The sequence below is a fragment of the Clarias gariepinus genome, chromosome 28, assembly GCF_024256425.1.
Source record: "Clarias gariepinus isolate MV-2021 ecotype Netherlands chromosome 28, CGAR_prim_01v2, whole genome shotgun sequence".
Taxonomy (NCBI): Eukaryota; Metazoa; Chordata; class Actinopteri; order Siluriformes; family Clariidae; genus Clarias; species Clarias gariepinus.
The window spans coordinates 927,501-950,000 of record NC_071127.1 but is presented as its reverse complement, the minus strand read 5'-3'; the positions used below and the strand labels follow the sequence as shown (position 1 = coordinate 950,000).

General features: G+C 46.3%; 3 protein-coding genes across 3 annotated transcripts in view; all 3 read right to left on the bottom strand.

The window, feature by feature from the left end:
• The window catches only part of LOC128516185 (trinucleotide repeat-containing gene 6B protein-like), an 18,566-nt gene extending 6,892 nt beyond the window's left edge, over nucleotides 1-11,674 (bottom strand). The window contains exons 1-9 of the mRNA XM_053490498.1: nucleotides 11,445-11,674; nucleotides 8,993-9,052; nucleotides 8,819-8,840; nucleotides 8,393-8,704; nucleotides 6,389-8,173; nucleotides 6,140-6,295; nucleotides 5,620-5,798; nucleotides 5,448-5,522; nucleotides 5,175-5,300 (exon numbers count right to left, since the gene is read on the bottom strand). Of these exons, the coding sequence (XP_053346473.1) occupies nucleotides 5,175-5,300; nucleotides 5,448-5,522; nucleotides 5,620-5,798; nucleotides 6,140-6,295; nucleotides 6,389-8,173; nucleotides 8,393-8,704; nucleotides 8,819-8,840; nucleotides 8,993-9,046 (2,709 nt within the window). The 5' untranslated portion in view covers nucleotides 9,047-9,052; nucleotides 11,445-11,674. The remainder of the gene's footprint in view (nucleotides 1-5,174; nucleotides 5,301-5,447; nucleotides 5,523-5,619; nucleotides 5,799-6,139; nucleotides 6,296-6,388; nucleotides 8,174-8,392; nucleotides 8,705-8,818; nucleotides 8,841-8,992; nucleotides 9,053-11,444) is intronic.
• Nucleotides 1-22,500, bottom strand: part of polr2f (RNA polymerase II, I and III subunit F) — a 133,438-nt gene that overhangs the window by 19,862 nt on the left and 91,076 nt on the right. The gene's annotated exons all lie outside the window — the stretch shown is intronic.
• The window catches only part of zmp:0000000896 (caspase recruitment domain-containing protein 10), a 29,121-nt gene continuing 23,816 nt past the window's right edge, over nucleotides 17,196-22,500 (bottom strand). Inside the window, exons 22-28 of the mRNA XM_053489660.1 lie at nucleotides 20,688-20,928; nucleotides 20,512-20,578; nucleotides 20,275-20,377; nucleotides 19,977-20,135; nucleotides 19,708-19,823; nucleotides 17,798-17,913; nucleotides 17,196-17,547 (exon numbers count right to left, since the gene is read on the bottom strand). Of these exons, the coding sequence (XP_053345635.1) occupies nucleotides 17,346-17,547; nucleotides 17,798-17,913; nucleotides 19,708-19,823; nucleotides 19,977-20,135; nucleotides 20,275-20,377; nucleotides 20,512-20,578; nucleotides 20,688-20,928 (1,004 nt within the window). The 3' untranslated portion in view covers nucleotides 17,196-17,345. The remainder of the gene's footprint in view (nucleotides 17,548-17,797; nucleotides 17,914-19,707; nucleotides 19,824-19,976; nucleotides 20,136-20,274; nucleotides 20,378-20,511; nucleotides 20,579-20,687; nucleotides 20,929-22,500) is intronic.

Genomic DNA, 22,500 nt, shown 5'->3' with positions numbered 1-22,500 from the left:
ACTAATACCCCTATCTCACCTACTGATACCCCCATCTCACCTACTGATACCCCATCTCACCTACTGATACCCCTATCTCACCCACTGATACCCCTATCTCACCCACTGATACCCCTATCTCACCCACTGATACCCCTATCTCACCCACTAATACCCCCATCTCACCCACTAATACCCCCATCTCACCCACTAATACCCCTAATCTCACCCACTAATCCCCCTATCTCACTACCTAATACCCCCATCTCACCACCAAATACCCCCATCTCACCTACTGATACCCCCATCTCACCTACTGATACCCCCATATCACCCACTGATACCCCTATCTCACCCACTAATACCCCTATCTCACCACCTAATACCCCCATCTCACCCACTGATACCCCTGATCTCACCCACTGATACCCCTATCTCACCCACTGATCCCCCTATCTCACCACCTAATACCCCCATCTCACCTACTGATACCCCATCTCACCCACTGATACCCCATCTCACCCACTGATACCCCTATCTCACCCACTAATACCCCTATCTCACCCACTAATACCCCTATCTCACCTACTAATACCCCTATCTCACCTACTAATACCCCTAATCTCACCCACTAATACCCCCATCTCACCACCTAATACCCCCATCTCACCCACTGATACCCCCATCTCACCCACTGATACCCCCATCTCACCCACTGATACCCCCATCTCACCCACTGATACCCCTATCTCACCCACTGATACCCCTATCTCACCCACTGATACCCCTATCTCACCCACTGATACCCGTATCTCACCCACTGATACCCCCATCTCACCCACTGATACCCCTATCTCACCCACTGATCCCCCTATCTCACCCACTGATCCCTCTATCTCACCCACTAATCCCCCTATCTCTCCTACTTATACCCCAATCTCACCCACTAATCCCCCTATCTCACCACCTAATACCCCCATCTCACCACCTAATACCCCCATCTCACCCACTGATACCCCCATCTCACCCACTGATACCCCCATCTCACCCACTGATACCCCTATCTCACCCACTGATACCCCTATCTCACCCACTGATACCCCTATCTCACCCACTGATACCCGTATCTCACCCACTGATACCCCCATCTCACCCACTGATACCCCACCTCACCCACTGATACCCGTATCTCACCCACTGATACCCCCATCTCACCCACTGATACCCCACCTCACCCACTGATACCCCCATCTCACCTACTGATACTCCATCTCACCTACTGATACCCCTATCTCACCTACTGATACCCTTATCTCACCTACTGATACCCCATCTCACCTACTGATACCCCTATCTCACCCACTGATACCCCTATCTCACCCACTGATACCCCTAATCTCACCCACTGATACCCCTGATCTCACCCACTGATACCCCTGATCTCACCCACTGATACCCCTGATCTCACCCACTGATCCCCCTATCTCACCCACTGATCCCCCTATCTCACCTCCTAATACCCCCATCTCACCTACTGATACCCCCCTCTCACCTACTGATACCCCCATCTCACCTACTGATACCCCTATCTCACCTACTGATACCCCTATCTCACCCACTGATACCCCTATCTCACCCACTGATACCCCTATCTCACCCACTGATACCCCCATCTCACCACCTAATACCCCCATCTCACCTACTGATACCCTTATCTCACCTACTGATACCCCCATCTCACCTACTGATACCCTTATCTCACCTACTGATACCCCTGATCTCACCCACTGATCCCCCTATCTCACCCACTGATCCCCCATCTCACCACCTAATACCCCCATCTCACCTACTGATACCCCCATCTCACCTACTGATACCCCTATCTCACCCACTGATACCCGTATCTCACCCACTGATACCCCCATCTCACCCACTGATACCCCACCTCACCCACTGATACCCGTATCTCACCCACTGATACCCCCATCTCACCCACTGATACCCCACCTCACCCACTGATACCCCCATCTCACCTACTGATACTCCACCTCACCTACTGATACCCTTATCTCACCTACTGATACCCCATCTCACCCACTGATACCCCTATCTCACCCACTAATACCCCTATCTCACCCACTAATACCCCTATCTCACCCACTAATACCCCTATCTCACCCACTAATCCCCCTATCTCACCTCCTAATACCCCCATCTCACCTACTGATACCCCCCTCTCACCTACTGATACCCCCATCTCACCTACTGATACCCCTATCTCACCTACTGATACCCCTATCTCACCCACTGATACCCCTATCTCACCCACTGATACCCCTATCTCACCCACTGATACCCCTATCTCACCCACTGATACCCCCATCTCACCACCTAATACCCCCATCTCACCTACTGATACCCTTATCTCACCTACTGATACCCCCATCTCACCTACTGATACCCTTATCTCACCTACTGATACCCCTGATCTCACCCACTGATCCCCCTATCTCACCCACTGATCCCCCATCTCACCACCTAATACCCCCATCTCACCTACTGATACCCCCATCTCACCTACTGATACCCCCATCTCACCACCTGATACCCCCATCTCACCACCTGATACCCCCATCTCACCACCTGATACCCCCATCTCACCACCTGATACCCCCATCACACCTACTGATCCCCCTATCTCACCACCTAATACCCCCATCTCACCTACTGATACCCTTATCTCACCTACTGATACCCTTATCTCACCTACTGATACCCTTATCTCACCTACTGATACCCCTATCTCACCCACTGATACCCCTATCTCACCCACTGATACCCCTAATCTCACCCACTGATCCCCCTAATCTCACCCACTAATACCCCTATCTCACCACCTAATACCCCCATCTCACCACCTAATACCCCCATCTCACCACCTAATACCCCCATCTCACCCACTGATACCCCCATCTCACCCACTGATACCCGTATCTCACCCACTGATACCCGTATCTCACCCACTGATACCCGTATCTCACCCACTGATACCCGTATCTCACCCACTGATACCCCCATCTCACCCACTGATACCCCCATCTCACCCACTGATACCCCCATCTCACCCACTGATACCCCACCTCACCCACTGATACCCCACCTCACCCACTGATACCCCCATCTCACCTACTGATACCCCTATCTCACCTACTGATACCCTTATCTCACCTACTGATACCCCATCTCACCTACTGATACCCCTATCTCACCCACTGATACCCCCATCTCACCCACTAATACCCCTAATCTCACCCACTAATACCCCTAATCTCACCCACTGATACCCCTGATCTCACCCACTGATCCCCCTATCTCACCCACTGATCCCCCTATCTCACCCACTGATACCCCTATCTCACCACCTAATACCCCCATCTCACCACCTAATACCCCTATCTCACCTACTGATACCCCCATCTCACCTACTGATACCCCCATCTCACCCACTGATACCCCCATCTCACCCACTGATACCCCCATCTCACCTACGCGGTGGCTGTAAGTACGGTTCATCATGATTTACTGCTACATTTGACTGTTATTAGGTTTTCATCTTTTCGTGCGTCGGTCCTCACAGACCTTGCAGAACTTTGCAGAAAGTCGGGCGGTCACTCACGGTGGCTCACAAAGCCTAACACCGCGTCTCACCGCGAGTCAAACCGCATAGATGAGATAGGAGTATAACAGCAGGAATAACAGAGGGGGGTTTGGTTATCGGGGACAGGGTCTATAGGACGACTTTCACACTCACTAACAGAATCACTGCTGTCTGGCTCACAGATTACATAAACTGTCTGAATAGCGGATTACACTTTAAAAAAATTAAAACTAAACAATTGAGTACTTAAATAGCAGACCTAATGCGTTACACCCAACACTGGGGTAAGTATGGTGGGGATAGTGTCTAAAGGCGCACCGATTTATCGGCTGTACATCGCTATCAGTCAATATTTGCTTTGTTATCTGACAAATAAGTTGCTCCTAACTGATGGCAATTGCTGATGTTTTTCTGTTGTGTGGCGCCCGCTTTGTGTTGGTTATAACCATAAACAATAAATAATAATTATTAGTGTTACAACTATATGTGACAACAGTAGCCTCTCCAGCTGTAGCTTCAGGAAGGATCTAATATCTGGCACTATAATACCACCCAAAACAGCACCTTCTGCCACAAAGTTCTAACACAGAGTGGTGTAAACAATGAGTAAGAGCCAGAAGTCTGCACTCAGTGATATACTCAGGATAGCCAATTAGCACAGACAGGTGAGAACTTTTGTATGTAGGGATTTCCACTCTGTACCTTTATCCTGAGTCCACTCGAGTCCAGTCTCCACAACACTACAGTCACTCTGTCAGAGTGTAGAATACAACACTCACTACACCGCTCATCATAGACGGGGAAATGAAGGTCAATTAGAGCTGCACCGTACACACATTCTGGTTTACCAGAAGAGAAAGAGGAGACACCTTGTGGTGTTATTTGGCATTACCATATAGTCACGTTATTAAACACATGCACAATGATGTATTCGGTATGAAATACACCAAAGCTATGAGAGAACTCTATTTATGTTTGTATTCCAACATATTTTGATGAGGAGATAAAAGCCTCAAAAAGATCTTTTATTTTCTAAAATGAAAACTCTTTTGTGTTTCCTTTTTTGATTTCCCTGACACAAAAAGGAAATGATTAGCAACAAAAACCATCAGTACTGGTGTTGTTCTGGACCTTCACAATCACTATATCCTTGGTATTATCATGGCTTGGGCTTGGGCAACTGATCTCACTGATCTTTATTGATGATGGAGCAGCAGAATGAACTTAGGAATCTAAAGAAACATTCTGTCTGAGAAAATCTGATCTAACTTGGGGGAGCATCATCATGCAGCAAGACACTGATCCACAACACACTCCAACACAACAGGGAGAGAGTGAGAGGGTTTTGACTGGCCGAGTCCATCAGCAGACCTTAACCAAAGTGAGCAGGGTTTCACCTCCTGGAGAGAAGACTGAGGGGTGAAGCGTCACCCAAAAACAAGTAACAACTGAAAGAATCTGTGCTACACAGTTTAAACCATATACACCATTTATGTACATTATATTTTTTTTATACGGTTTCAGTGTAGGGTCCTACCGTGCCCGGTTCTTTAAAGCCATGTGAGCGAAAGCTTCCTCCTCCTCTTCCTCCCCTCCTCATATCACCATTAAAGTCGTTCATCCCTCTTCTGCTCCTGTCTGATGCTGAGACAGCGTCTTCTTCCTAATCCAAGCCAGTAGTCAATATCCATGTTAGCTACGTATACTACACTATACTTTTACCTCGCTGAAAGTTTTACATTTATTAAGCAAGCACTTTGTTCGCATTGGAAATAGCTCCTAAACCATGTTATCACTCAATTTTGAGTACCGTGATCCCCATGTTTGAGAACTGCCGAGTGACCGAGCTTGTCCAGGGACCCCCAACGTTGCCCTTCAGAGGACCCTGAGAGAAAACACAACAACTTTTAACATACGATTGACAAAATCATTTAGAAATTAGAGCGTAAAAATCCTAAGGCTTATCCATAACCCTTACGTACCTTTGCTGCAGTTCTCCTACAACTCTGACCCTGGTTCCAACCCCCAGAAGAAAAGGAGGAAGTGTTTTCCTGAGACCTGTTACCCCACATGCCAGGACCACCATCGTCCTCCTCCCAACTGGAATGGCGTGACGTGTTTAAACCTTCATCGCCCCAGCCATCTTGCATAGTTTTCGAAGCTGTGGAGAAATAAGCACATCGCTTATGCAAAGATCAAACTGTAGCCGAAGATCTGAGGGGTCTAAATCAGAGTATCCAGCTCATATCATGAAAACCAGCTAGAGCCTTAGGGTCTAACATTTTTGTTGAATGACTGTAGGAGACATCTAAGAACAGAAAATAATAAATCAGGATATTTTATCTTCATAAGCAGAGCTGAAACTGGCTTAGAGCTCATATGTTCAGGATGCAGGATTAAAACTAAAACAAAAGTAATGGTAAATTTTCAATGGTTAAAGTAAGTAGATCCCATAAAGTATTGGTTGCTGCATCTGGCCAAGAAATGTAAAAAACCTCTTACCAGTGTTAGGTGGATTGGAGCGGGACCTGCTCCATCCTGTCCCTTTCCCAGGTTCCTCTGTATCCCTCCAGCTCGAGGGAGCATCAAAGGCCTTCCCCCATCCTGCACTGCTGTTCTCCATAACCTGTTCAGGTGCATTGGTACTCCGCTCCCATCCTGTAGATATTGCATGACAATATTATAAAGGATCGTCACTCTATTACAACACAAACCACATTGTTGTATTACAGAAATGGACATCTTCCCAACCTGTGTTTTTGTCTTTGCTGGTCGGTGTGGGGCCTGGCATGGACTCATGCTTTAGTTGAGAAGGCTGACCCCTATGCTGCACGTTGCTCCTTTCCCACATGTTGACACTCCTGTTCTCATAGTGAGTAGGGTCACCCCAGGCTGAGGTACCATCATCAATCTCCATCTTCCTGCTAATGGACTGAGGTGAGGGTTCCTCCCAACCACTTGGTTCAATGGCTGAAGATGTGTGGGGAATGGAACCAGGCTTCCATCCTGAGCTTTGGTTCAGTGCCACTGGACCTGCAGGTAGATCTTTGGACTCCTGTGAACCTCTTGGCTGAGTAAGTTGGGACTGGGATTGCTGCACTTGTTGCTGATTTGGGCCTTTCAGTATTTTTGGAGTGTTTGGAATATGTTGGGAGTGATGGTTGTTGCCCCATCCCTGGTGTTGTTTGCTTCTCCATCCATCGTCCTCAGAGTCGACCCATGATTTGTCACCTTGGCCGGCTTTACCCTTGCTTCCACCCCACTGAGTGTCTCCTGGGCCCCAACTGCCCCTGTCTGCTTCTCTGTGCTGCCCACCATCTCTCCTATTCCCACACCAACCTCCTGCCTGTTCAACCTCAACAGCCTCTGTCAAGCTGTTGCCTCTCCCTGTCAGTAGAGCACCATCTTTAGTATCTAATTTTTCATTAATTTGCTCCCCTTTACTCACTGCCCCTTGGATTCTGCCTCCCTTTAAATGGCCTGGCACGTCTCTGGTCCACTGAGGAGAGGTGGGTCTGTTTTGATCGATCTGAGCTTTCCAGTCTTGACCTGATTCAGAGTGAACGTCCACCTCCAGATCCCAGGCGATGCCCTGCTTGATCGGGGACTGCCCCCAGCCTGTGTTACAAAGTACTCTGGGATCCAGGTCCCGTCGACTAATCATACTCTGTAAGGACACTTCATTGCCTTGGGCTTGAGCTCTGGAATTGCTGTGAGACCAAGTCCCATCTTCGGTTCTTCCATGGTCAGCGGACGCATACTCTGATCCCTCCCACTTCCTTTCATTTATCCCTTTCTCATTATCGAGTGTTGTTGTATTGGTGGTGATAATTTGAGTGTCCTGTAAACAACTTGTGGAGCTTTCCCTTACATGTTCACTCATGTCTTCTTTTGGCATGTCACTCTGTCGAACTATAGCTGCCGGCTTATTTAGACCACTTCTTTCTTCATCCCAGACTGTTGTAGATACATCATTGCTGACTTCATTGTTTCCAGTGACTTTCCTTCCTACCTGGTTTTCCTCAGAGGTCCCCCACACTTCTCCAGTCTCCTGCAGTTCTCCACCTGTCCTACTTTGACATAAATCAGGAGTTAAGGCTTCTAGATTTGAACTGAAAGTAGAAAGCTGCACTGCCTCAGTTAACCCTTTGCCGTAATCAGCAATATCAGCTTCTGCTTGTTTTGGTCCCACTACTGTCTCCACCCTATTGTCCTCCCATTGGCTTTGGGTATTTTGCTGCACACTTTCTACATCTGTAGAATTCAAGGATGTTTCACAAGAGGAAGGCAGGGTTGATTCAGAGTTGCCTCCGTCTGCAGTGACACCAAGCTCCACCTGCCCTGTCTTGTTCTTTTGCATGCCTTGACTGGATTCTCTCGCAGCTTTGCTCAAGACCTCGTTCTGCCTGGTGCTGTCCACAATACTGGGCCATTCCTGCAGGTCCGAGCCGTCCACTACAATCTTATCCATTCCCTGAGACAGCAGCGGGGGTTCGAAATCTGGACCGCATGTGGAATTTGCATAAGATAGAGAAGCTAAAGATGGTAAGAAAAGCAGACAAGTGTGTTACATTAGGATCTAGGGAAAAAAAAACAATAAAATAAAACAGAAACAATGCTAAACTAAGCTATACAGAAATGTCTGATTACATTAAACCCACGTACCTGATAAGCAAAGAAAAGTAATTCAGGATGTACAGTGTTTTGTCTGCGAGTTATGAAGGTTTTTATATAATTATTCAGTTATGGGCCCACCTGAGGGTTGTGTAGTGTTTGCATTCGACTGATCCCCTGTGTGGAGGAATGGTGAAATCCCATCTAGTGACTGTCCTCTCTTCAGCAGAATCTTAGGCTCCTGATGGTTACGGAAACGAGGTGGCACTTCCCGGGACATGTGCCACAGAGACGCTGCGGGAGGGACCTGTCCATTTGCCACAGCGGTTTGCTTTGCATTATTCTCACCTGCGGGGGACACCGTGGGGCCCCCAGGAGCAGGATAAGGGGACAAGGACGGAGTGGAACTACTGCGCAGAGTCACACAGTTTAAGGACGCAGATGTGGTCGATTCTGAATGAAACACCAAAAAACACATGAGCTCAACTAAAAGCAGATCTATGGCAGGATGTCAAGTATTATGCAAATGGGATTCCATAAAAATACTTCTGTCAATTAGATGTTTACCTTTAAGTATCTGCGTTGTGTCCTAAAATGAGAAGACACCGGAACGTTAGGAATAAGATCAACTCTGTAAATGTCAGTGCACCTACCCAATGACACTAAACTCAACAAATTAAACACTTTACTTAGCTAAAAGTCTGGTTTTGCCATGTCTGTGTTAAACCATAAAGCACGCACCTTGTGACAAACCGGATTACTCTGATCTTCTTCTTGACTTTTGAAGTCTTCCATTAAACTCTAAAACAGAAGAACATATAAAGAATGAGAGTCACAAGTATGTCCATAAAGATGTAGAAATCACACATGTAGTAAAGGAAAGAACAGTGGTGGTGTTGTTGGTCTTTCGACTGCATGGGACGCCACAGTCTCAACCCTCCCATGGCTGGGGTTTCACCAGTTAAGGAAAGAACAGTAATTTTATAAAAATCTAGTCTCCTGAAAATAATGACATCAGATACATAAAATCATAAGGAGAAACAAATTATATAGCTTTTCTACAAATTATATATTACATGGTGTAAAACAATCACGAGTCAGAGAGTATCTTAAAACCAAACGAATTAAATACGGTGAAACCTGGGATTGTGAGTAACGCGGTTTGCGACTGCAGGACGAGCAAAATTTTTAATTAATTTTGACCTGGAAAACGAACAAGTCTTGGTTTACAATTATCGAGTATCATGTATCGTGTGTGTGTGTGTGTGTGTGTGTGTGTGTAAAAAAACTCAAATAAGTGAGGGAGAAGGTTTACTGTATAATACAAGAATAGAGAGACAGGAAGGACTGATTTCTCTCCTCTTACTTTAGCTTCACACACAAACACACACACACAGTGCCTGCGTGCAGAAATGGTAACACTTATCTGTCTGGATTTACTTTATATTTTGTATTAATTGTTTTTACGTATTTATTTTTTTTAGACTGTAGAACTAATAATTTAAGTTTCCATTATTTCTTTTGGGAAAAATAAATTTGGTTTACGAGTGTTGTGGAATACGAGCACACTTCCGGAATGAATTATGCTTGTAATCTAAGGTTCTACTGTATATAACAAACACAACAACATGTAACCAGTTATAGGACACTGTGAGAGAGTCAAATACAATTGAAACAACAGACAGATTAAATCAAAACGTAGAAGAACAAAGACAGACAGTTCAAACAGCAGCGACTCATAACAGGAGTATCACAGAGTAACAACATACTGAAGTGTAACAACATACTGAAGTTTAAAGATGAACGAATCCAATTACCATGGTGTATTAAAGAGACGTGAAGGTGTACCAAAGTGTAGAGATGTGAAGGGGTGTGAGACATAAAGACATCTATCCAAATGTGTGGGTGTACCAGAGTGTAGAGATGTGAGGGGGTGTGAGACATAAAGACATCTATCCAAATGTGTGTGTGTACCAGAGTGTAGAGATGTGAGGGGGTGTGAGACATAAAGACATCTATCTAAATGTGTGTGTGTGTGTGTGTGTACCAGAGTGTAGAGATGTGAAGGGGTGTGAGACATAAAGACATCTATCCAAATGTGTGTGTGTACCAGAGTGTAGAGATGTGAGGGGGTGTGAGACATAAAGACATCTATCTAAATGTGTGTGTGTGTGTGTGTGTACCAGAGTGTAGAGATGTGAAGGGGTGTGAGACATAAAGACATCTATCTAAATGTGTGTGTGTGTGTGTGTGTACCAGAGTGTAGAGATGTGAAGGGGTGTGAGACATAAAGACATCTATCTAAATGTGTGTGTGTGTGTGTGTGTACCAGAGTGTAGAGATGTGAAGGGGTGTGAGACATAAAGACATCTATCTAAATGTGTGTGTGTGTGTGTGTGTGTACCAGAGTGTAGAGATGTGAAGGGGTGTGAGACATAAAGACATCTATCTAAATGTGTGTGTGTGTACCAGAGTGTAGAGATGTGAGGGGGTGTGAGACATAAAGACATCTATCTAAATGTGTGGGTGTGTGTACCAGAGTGTAGAGACACACTTATTTATAACTCTTCACACTTCTCACTAAATAAACTATAAATCATATTAAACTCTAACTCTAAAGCTGCACGTGACACTGAGTTTATGATATAAAACTTGTGATATTAAACATGTTTTATTTACAGAGCCGTACAGCAGCACACAGGCTAGCTAACGCATGCTAAGCTAACTTGTAAACAAGTCGGTGTTTCTCTTCCTGCCGGTGTTCCGACAGGTCCCGCCCCCTCGGACACGACCAGCCAGTAATATCGCGTCCATCTGAACCAGGAAGTGGAGCTGACCAATCAGAGGAGTGTTTGGGTTTCCCAGGGGCCAATCCCCGCAGCGCAGGACACAGCTCCGGAATACGGGTGGGCACAGGGGGAACTGCATTAATCCCCCGAGACGTGTGTGATTAAATTATATAAATGTCCCGAGTCTGTTCACTAATACTGACTTTAAACCTTTATTAAAATTAATAATGTGTTGTGATGACGTGTGAGGAAACGGCACGAGCGTCGACTGAACCATGTCATCATGCTAACAGGCTAAAAACAGTTAGCACCTGTGGCTAAGCTCACACCGTATCCGGAAACAGAATAAAGAGCACAGCTTTAATAACTTAATGTAGTGTGTGTGTGTGTGTGTGTACACTTACCTGTGATGTGTGTGTGTATTTATCAGGACATATCAGGTGTAGGTTCAGCTCCTCACACACACACACACACACACACGGAGTTTAAATAAACAGCACTAAACACACACACACGCGGTGAGTCCCCGCAGGCGGAGTGTGTATACACACACACACACACACTGATTAATGTGATGTTTGTAATGCAGCGCTGCAGTAAAGCTCCTCAATCCGCCATTACACCTCACTGTCTCCCTGTGTGTGAGAGCGGAAGTGCAGTACACTCAGTCACACAGCAGAGGGAGACAAACCCCACCACTCTACACCATCTCCTCTAGAGGGAGACAAACCCCACCACTCTACACCATCTCCTCTAGAGGGAGACAAACCCCACCACTCTACACCATCTCCTCTAGAGGGAGACAAACCCCACCACTCTACACCATCTCCTCCAGAGGGAGACAAACCCCACCACTCTACACCATCTCCTCTAGAGGGAGACAAACCCCACCACTCTACACCATCTCCTCTAGAGGGAGACAAACCCCACCACTTTACACCATCTCCTCTAGAGGGAGACAAACCCCACCACTCTACACCATCTCCTCTAGAGGGAGACAAACCCCACCACTTTACACCATCTCCTCTAGAGGGAGACAAACCCCACCACTCTACACCATCTCCTCTAGAGGGAGACAAACCCCACCACTCTACACCATCTCCTCTAGAGGGAGACAAACCCCACCACTCTACACATTTACACAAATGATATAGATTGAAAAATTCTATATGTCACATACATGGTTGTACAACAGTAGTGAAATACAATACAATTATATTTACTTTTTTAAAATATGTAATTATTGTTGTTACATTCAATTAACTGAAATTTGGATGATTTTTTTACCTCTTTATTTTTCAGGCACACTATTTTCTATACACTATATGAACAAACGTATTCAACTGAACCTGCAGTGATACTGTATCCTCTGCATATGAGTTTAATCCGTTCCACAAGCCAGCTCTTAAGATAAATATTTCATGTTTTAAAACGCATTAACCCACAAGAAATAACATAAAAGCAGATAATCCGTTCCAGTCCTCCTAAAATATTACAAATGTTACCAACTTCCAACACTGTAATTATGTTTTGCATATAAAAACAATCAAAGAGTCTACAATTCAAATTGGTAGAAGTGAGGTGAGAAGGGCGTTGAAGAGGATGAAGAGTGGAAAGGCTGTTGGTCCTGATGACATACCTGTGGAGGTATGGAAGTGCTTAGGAGAGGTGGCAGTAGAGTTTTTGACAAGTTTGTTTAACAAGATCTTGGAGAGTGAGAGGATACCAGAGGAATGGAGGAGAAGTGTATTGGTGCCAATTTTTAAGAACAAGGGAGATGTGCAAAGCTGTGGCAATTATAGAGGTATAAAGCTAATGAGCCAGACAATGAAGCTGTGGGAAAGAGTAGTGGAAGCTAGGTTAAGGGCAGAGGTGAGCATTTGTGAGCAGCAATATGGTTTTATGCCTAGAAAGAGTACATCAGATGCAGTATTTGCTTTGAGGATGCTGGCGGAGAAGTACAGAGAAGGTAACAGGGAGTTGCATTGTGTCTTTTTAGATTTAGAGAAAGCGTATGACAGGGTGCCAAGAGAGGAGCTGTGGTATTGTATGAGGAAGTCTGGAGTGGCAGAGAAGTATGTTAGAGTGGTGCAGGACATGTATGAGAGCTGTAGGACAGTGGTAAGATGTGCTGTAGGTGTGACAGAAGAGTTCAAGGTGGAGGTGGGTCTGCATCAAGGATCGGCTCTAAGCCCCTTTTTGTTTGCTCTGGTGATGGACAGGATGACAGATGAGGTAAGACAGGAGTCCCCATGGACTATGATGTTTGCAGATGACATTGTGCTCTGTAGCGAGAGCAGGGAACAGGTGGAGGAAAATTTGGAGAGGTGGAGGTATGCTCTGGAAAGCAGAGGAATAAAGGTTAGCCGCAGCAAGACGGAATACATGTGTGTAAATGAGAGGGACCCAGGAGGATCGGTGAGGCTACAGGGAGCAGAGGTAAAGAAGGTGCAGAATTTTAAGTACTTAGGGTCAACGGTCCAGAGCAACGGAGAGTGTGAAAAGGAGGTGAAGAGGCGGGTACAGGCAGGTTGGAATGGGTGGAGAAAAGTGTCAGGTGTGTTGTGCGATAAAAGAGTACCAGCGAGAATGAAAGGAAAGGTGTACAGAACAGTGGTAAGACCAGCAATGCTCTACGGCCTGGAGACAGTGGCGCTGAAGAAAAGACAGGAGGCAGAGTTGGAGGTAGCAGAGCTGAAGATGTTGAGGTTCTCTTTGGGAGTGACAAGGATGGATAGGATTAAGAATGAGTTTATCAGAGGGACAACCCACGTTAGATGTTTTGGAGATAAAGTCAGAGAGGCCAGATTGAGCTGGTTTGGGCATGTTCAGAGGAGAGATTGTGAATATATCGGTAGAAGGATGCTGAGGTTGGAACTGCCAGGCAGGAGGTCTAGAGGAAGACCAAAGAGGAGATTTATGGATGCAGTGAGAGAGGACATGAAGTTAGTTGGTGTGAGAGAAGATGATGCAGAGGATAGGGTTAGATGGAGGCAGATGATTCGCTGTGGCGACCCCTGAAAGGGAACAGCCGAAAGACAAAGAAGAAGATATAAAAACAATCAAAGACATGTAAATGAAGTAAAATCTAAAGTGAAGAGACAATAGACCTGACTTAAGCTAAATTTATGATTCCTCTTGACACCGGCTGCTTTAATAACCCAAACTGAAGGTGTCTCCCTTTTCTTCTTGTACCATCCGTGATGACATTCTTGGAATCCATGTCTTCACTAAGTCTGGCAGAAAATGCAGAAGAAATATGTAGGCTTGCTTCACTTGGCTTTTCACTAACTGAAACAAGTTTTGAACGGCTCCCAGTTGCACACGCAACCAGTCGTACAATTGTAAATCCTTTGCTTCACACGGCAGAGCATTTGTAATGTTGAAGTAACGCTGTACATATACAGCATGTCCCATTCGTTCATAAGCCCTAAAATTTTGTAGGTACCAGGATACTGACACAATTGGCTCTATACAGTATAAAACTAACATGTTCCATGATCTTGTCCTTATTCTTTAGAATCATGCCAGTGGATGAACTCACTCAGTCATCATCTATACTGCTTCATCCTGTGTACAGGGTCGCAGGGGACCTGGAGCCTCTCAGGAGACTTATCAGGAGGGCTCGATGTGGGGTGCACCTAATCCATTGCAAGGAACACACACACACACACACTGGGCATTTTGTAAATGCCAATGAGCTTTAATCTGCATATCTTTGTAGTGCGGGAGAAAACCTACCAAACATGGGGAGAACCTGCAAAATTCATGCACACAGAGGCGGGATCTGAACCCAACCACTGGAGGTGCAGGTTGACGTTGCTTACCACTAAGCCACCATGTCACTGCAATGGGTCGAACTTTTCACTACATTCATCATTACTGCTTGGCGCTTGTTAGCTGTACCATCTTCATCACCGCTGCTTTTACACTTGCCTCCAGACATCCTAGGGTGCACATGCACACATCTGACAATGTACGTCACATGTTTTATTTATTTTTTTACAGTAAACATCATTAACATTTCTTTAAAAACTTAGATTAATAAACATGGTTTAAATTTTTTAAAAATATTAATACGTAGTAGCAAGGGCTGCAGGGAGATTTTCCTATCTGACCAATCAGAGAGCAGCGTCTAATCATCAGGGCTCTTTAGCTTCAAGTAGGGATAACTGCAGGCTGGAGCAATAGGCGTTCCGAAAGGTAGGGGCGTGCGGAAAGGTAGGTGGCGTATCGAAAGGTAGGGGCCGTGTCGAAAGGTAGGGGGCGTGTCAAAAGGTAGGGGGCGTGTCGAAAGGTAAGGGGCGTGTCGAAAGGTAGAGGGCGTGTCGAAAGGTAGAGGGCGTGTCGAAAGGTAGGGGGCGTTTTGAAAGGTAGGGGCGTGTCGAAAGGTAGAGGGTGTGTCGAAAGGTTTCTCATTGGTGAAAGGAGCTTCTGAGTTGGCCAATCAGCGGTAATCCTATTTATATGTAAGTACCTTTAGTTTAGCGTGGAAGAACATGGCGGCGGTAAGGCCTGGTGTGGTTAGTTTCCTTTATTTTCGTCATTTAATTGTTCGACAGACACATATTACTATGGCATCGGACGGAAAGGTGTGTTCACAGCATTTTATTCTGAAAGAGAGTTTGACAGATTTTGTTCGATGGACTGCTACTACAGCATGAATGAATGAGCAGGTTGGGTGTACGGGTCGGGTGGAGGGGTTAATATTATTTTTTTAACTTGTGTAGACAAGCTCTTAAACGGAGCAGCTCTGCCTCCACATTTGGAACTAAATAAAATGTTTTATTGGCTAAAATTGTGTCTGTTTACTAAATCAGCGCCACTTTAAAGGTTACTAAACTCTACTCGTCCTCCTCCTTATTCTGGTGTTTTATGAACCATATTTGTCTTTATCAGGCCATGTGTTTTTAGTTTTCATGCACTTTTAGTAAAACTACAGAAAAACAACTGTCAGTTTAAAACATTCTGGATGACTAATTCTGTAACTTTTTTTGGTCTTGTTTAACCAATACAAAGTTAATAGTATTGCAAAAATATTACAATTACATTAAAAATGTTATGAACAGCTTGTGGTACTATATTCTTTTAAATAATTGTAATTTGATTTTGATTATGGGTTTAATACAGTTAAGGCTAGAAGGAATACAGCTCGAGCTCTATTAGGCATGCGAACATCAATCTAACGTTTTTTTTTCTCTCACTGTACAACAATAAAACTTTTTGTATTACAGAAAGGATTAGTTTTAGACGTGAAAAATGATCCAATAGGCATAACAATTCATTTCATTGTTAGTTTCCGGTCGGAGCTATATATCCCTTTTAGCCACGCCCATGACTCAGGATGACGTCAGTAACCCGTGGCAACGCAGTAGAATGTTTAGAAAGGAATATTTGTAATATTGATATTTTACAGGAAAATAATGGAATTTTAATATAGAGGATTATGTTGGCTGCTGTACTTAAACGCATTAGAAAGAACAATAGCGTTTAATATTAGCCTTTGTGTGAAACAGGCAACTTGCGCAACCAATTATAAAGACCTTCTGACACGCCCCTACCTTTCAACACGCCCATTACCTTTCGACACGCCCATTACCTTTCGACACGCCCATTACTCCGATCTGCAGCTACCCATTTCTATTTAACTTTGGGACGATTCATTTACAACACACCACCATTAGAGTCCGGCCCTAACGTCATTTACAGACATTCAGTGTTCACATCAGATGCTCAGTGTGTGTGTGTATGTGTGTGTGAAGGGAGCATACTGATGAGTCACACTCAGGGCCTGAGATGATCTGAGACTCTACACTTGCTCAGTGATGATGGCGGTCAGAACAGATGGTCACCATCACAAGCCTTTACATTACCATCATCACCATCACTTCACAGCAGTAACACTATAGAGCTCTACACTACAAACTGGTTCTAATAAAGTCAACAGCTTTCATTCATATACACTCAGTCAGGGCCATAAGTATTTGGACAGTGACGGGTGCTGGTACAGTGTTTGTTCCCCTGTCCTTAGAAAAGCATTTAATAAAAAATAATAATAAATGTTCAGGAATCACAGCTGTTTATTTATAAAGTCCACTCTGATGGAACACTCAGGCAAGAAGCATCACTGTCCACATACTTATGGACCTGACTGTAGGTATGGTTGTGTGTATTTGATGGTTTCTCACAGTTTGTTCCCATTAAAGTATTCGAATTGTAGTAAACTAGTGTTTAATCTTAATTTTCTACAACAGGTTCAGTTCTTCATCTTCCTGTGGTGATGATGACGATGATGGTGATGATGATTATATCCTGTCCATTTCGATCCAGGCGAGCGCCCCCTGCTGGGTGTGGATGGTGTGGCGGACGGTGTGGATCAGGTCGTCGGTGCAGCTCCAGTCGCTCGGCTGCAGTGTGCTGAAGATCAGAGGGAGAGTCTCTAACTGCAGCTCCTCCACCCGCATCACCTCCATCACATCACTGTCTCCTACACACGGCAGCAGCTTACTGTACACACACACACACACACACACACACACACACACACACACACACAGAGGGAGAGAGACAGACAAGTCAAAATAATGTAAAAAGATAAAGACCATGAAAGACTGTTTTAAAAACAGAAAACACAGAGACAAAGTGACAAAATATTAATAATAAACATTTTGAAGGAAAATATAGCTGTGTGTGTGTGTGTGTGTGTGTGTGTGTGTGTGTGTGTGAGTGAGAGAGAGAGAGAGAGACAGACACACACCGGAACTTCTTGCCCTTCTTGTCCTTGGGTTTAATGTGGATGATGATGGGATACACACCCTGCTTCAGCAACGCTTCAACACTGCTCACGCTCAGCTGCAGCAAACAGTGTTTATCCTGCGCACACACACACACACACACACACACACACAGTTATATTTTCCTTCAAAATGTTTATTATTAATATTTAATAATATTAATTATGCATTGGGGGATGTGGCTTCATGTCCAAATATTTTAGTGAGGTGTGTCTAGGAAACACACCCACATTTCCCCCTCAGAGACACGCCCACATACTCCCCAGAGACACACCCACCTTCCCCTCAGAGACACGCCCACATACTCCCCAGAGACACACCCACCTTCCCCTCAAAGACAAACCCACATTTCCCCTTACAGACACACCCACATCCCCCTCAGAGACACACCCACATCCCCCTCAGAGACACACCCACCTTCCCCCTCAGAGACACACCCACATTTCCCCTCAGAGACACACCCACATTTCCCCTCAGAGACACACCCACATTTCCCCTCAGAGACACACCCACATTTCCCCTCAGAGACACACCCACATTTCCCCTCAAAGACACACCCACATTCCCCCTCAGAGACACACCCACATCCCCCTCAGAGACACACCCACATCCCCCTCAGAGACACACCCACATTTCCCCTCAAAGACACACCCACATTTCCCCTCAGAGACACACCCACATCCCCCTCAGAGACACACCCACATCCCCCTCAGAGACACACCCACATCCCCCTCAGAGACACACCCACATCCCCCTCAGAGACACACCCACATTTCCCCTCAGAGACACGCCCACATTTCCCCTCAGAGACACGCCCACATTCCCCCTCAGAGACACACCCACATTCCCCCTCAGAGACACACCCACATTCTCCCTTAGAGACACACCCACATTCCCCTCAGAGACACACCCACATTTCCCCCTCAAAGACACGCCCACATCCCCCTCAGAGACACACCCACATCCCCCTCAGAGACACACCCACATCCCCCTCAGAGACACACCCACATTCCCCCTCAGAGACACACCCACATCCCCCTCAGAGACACACCCACATTCCCCCTCAGAGACACACCCACATCCCCCTCAGAGACACACCCACCTTCCCCCTCAGAGACACACCCACATTTCCCCTCAGAGACACGCCCACATTTCCCCTCAGAGACACACCCACATTTCCCCTCAGAGACACACCCACATTTCCCCTCAGAGACACACCCACATTTCCCCTCAGAGACACACCCACATTCCCCCTCAGAGACACACCCACATCCCCCTCAGAGACACACCCACATCCCCCTCAGAGACACACCCACATTTCCCCTCAAAGACACACCCACATTTCCCCTCAGAGACACACCCACATCCCCCTCAGAGACACACCCACATCCCCCTCAGAGACACACCCACATCCCCCTCAGAGACACACCCACATCCCCCTCAGAGACACACCCACATCCCCCTCAGAGACACACCCACATTTCCCCTCAGAGACACACCCACATCCCCCTCAGAGACACACCCACATTCCCCCTCAGAGACACACCCACATTCCCCCTCAGAGACACACCCACCTTCCCCCTCAGAGACACACCCACATTCCCCCTCAGAGACACACCCACATTTCCCCTCACAGACACACCCACCTTCCCCCTCAGAGACACACCCACATCCCCCTCAGAGACACACCCACATCCCCCTCAGAGACACACCCACATTCCCCCTCAGAGACACACCCACATCCCCCTCAGAGACACACCCACATCCCCCTCAGAGACACACCCACATTCCCCCTCAGAGACACACCCACATCCCCCTCAGAGACACACCCACCTTCCCCCTCAGAGACACACCCACATTCCCCTCAGCGTACCTGCTTTATGACCTCCTGGATGCTCTGCAGTCTGATGCCGAGTGTGTGCTCTGGTGTGTGTGTTAGATCCAAGAGAAACACACTCTTATCATTATGCTCACTTGCTGGTATCGGCTCTGGAAAGGCACACACACACACACACACACACACACACACTGTAAAGCAAGTTTATATTATGTTTGTTCATCTGTACACACCTCAGCTGTCTGAGCTGTAACTGTAAGTATATGTGTGTGTGTGTGTGTGTGTGTGTGTGTGTGTGTGTGTACCTGGAGGACAGGTGTCAAAGTGCAGTCCAGAATCAGCAGGCTGCAGTAATCTCTCGATGAGACCATGAGAGAGAACAGACGGAGAGAAAATCACGGGCCTTTTACACTTCACCTGTACGGGCTGCACCAGAGTGTAGGGTATCAGGTGTTCCTCATGACCTACACACACACACACACACACACACACACACACACACATACATATACACTGTTAATATCTCAGACTCATCCATGTCTCAGTAATGTGTAAGTGATTAAATATATTGTGTTTAAACAGAGACGAGGGGGCGGAGCTTACGGTTACTGAATGTGTAGCGCACAGAGGAGGAGGAGCCAACGTCTCGACATTTAGGAGAGATGGCCTTCACCAACCTCATACGCTCAGAAACCTTCTTCCGGAACTAGACACACACACACACACACACACACACACACACACACACACGAGATAAGGGGAAAAGGGAGAGTGAGAGAGAGAGTGAGAGACACAAGCAGGAGAACAGAGAGTGAGACAGGAGACGAGACAGGGTCTTACTTTCTTCTTCTTGTCTTGATGCTGCAGTGTGATGGTGCGAAGCTTCACCAGGAGTAACTGCTGAGCCCTGACATATAACACACACCCTTACAGTTACAGCTTACACACCTGACGTTATAACTGTGTGTGTGTGTGTGTGTGTGTGTGTGTGTGTGTGTGTGTGTGTGTGTGTGTACCTGCTGTAGTTAGGGACAGCTCCACTCTGCAGTGATTTGGCAGTGTCTGTGTCCACACGTGTGCAGCGCCACTGGTATTTCCCGTTGTATCTGGTGTCGGTCACGTGCAGGATGTCGTCACAGGCGACACGCAGACAGGGCTGATCCCCCACCAGGAACAGGTCGAGGTTCACACGGACGTAAAACGAGTCGGCACCCATGAAGGAGGGGGAGGAGAGTTCACTGTTTAAACAGGAATAACCTGAGAAGGAGAAAGAAGGGAAGTCCACAAAAAACTACAGGAAGTAAACAACAGAGATCACACACAGCATGGAGATCACACACAGCATGGAGATCACACACAGCATGGAGATCACACACAGAGTGGAGATCACACACAGCATGGAGATCACACACAGTATGGAGATCACACACAGAGTGGAGATCACACACAGTATGGAGATCACACACAGAGTGGAGATCACACACAGAGTGGAGATCACACACAGCATGGAGATCACACACAGAGTGGAGATCACACACAGAGTGGAGATCACACACAGTATGGAGATCACACACAGCATGGAGATCACACACAGCATGGAGATCACACACAGCATGGAGATCACACACAGAGTGGAGATCACACACAGCGTGGAGATCACACACAGAGTGGAGATCACACACAGAGTGGAGATCACACACAGTATGGAGATCACACACAGGATGGAGATCACACACAGCATGGAGATCACACACAGCATGGAGATCACACACAGAGTGGAGATCACACACAGCATGGAGATCACACACAGGATGGAGATCACACACAGTATGGAGATCACACACAGAGTGGAGATCACACACAGAGTGGAGATCACACACAGGATGGAGATCACACACAGCATGGAGATCACACACAGCATGGAGATCACACACAGCATACTCTACCATGAAGATGGTTCTGGCCTCGACTGATGTTGACAGCTGTTTCTCTGAGGACTTGACTTGGCTGCAGTTGCTTGATAGTTTAGGACTGAAATTTCTTATGAGTCTACCTGGGTCTCCAAAAACTACCTGAACTCCATATTTACATCAATTAACATCAACTGTTATAGCTGAACTGGCTGCCACTTAACACACAGTATGAGTGCAGATCATTTACTGCTTTCTGTTATCACCCAGATGAGGATGGGTTCCCTGTTAAGTCTGGTTCCTCTCAAGGTTTCTTCCTATTACCATCTCAGGGAGTTTTTCCTTGCCACTGTCACCCTCGGCTTGCTCACCAGGGACAAACTGACCATTCTGATTCATACAAATTCATATTTCATACAGACTTAAATAATTCTTTTGATTGTGTAAAGCTGCTTTGCGACAATGACAATTGTTAAAAGCGCTATACAATGCCTCCGAGTGGCGCAGTGGTAAAGCGCTCGCCCTATCATCCGGAGATCGCTGGTTCGAACCCCGGGTGATGCTGTTTTCCTCTCACAGCCAGAGGCACAGAGAGAGCTGATTGGCCGAGCTCTCTCAGGGGGGAGGGATGAGAGGTACTCGTGCTCCGACATAAATCACGGCTCTACAGCCAATCAGGGGCATCTGTGAGCTCGCGCACGCGGAAGGAGCGGTTAGCGCTTTCCTCCGAGTGTGTTACTCCGCCCCTAACGGTGCGTGAGCAAGCAGTCAAGCGGTTCGGAGGAAACACAGGATAGTCTTCACCCTCCCGACTGAGTGGTGGTAGTAGCCTTAATGTGGGAGCCCCCTAGTGACGGGGAGGAATTGGCTACGACTAATATTGGGGAGAAAATTGAAAAAAAATAAATAATAAAATTTA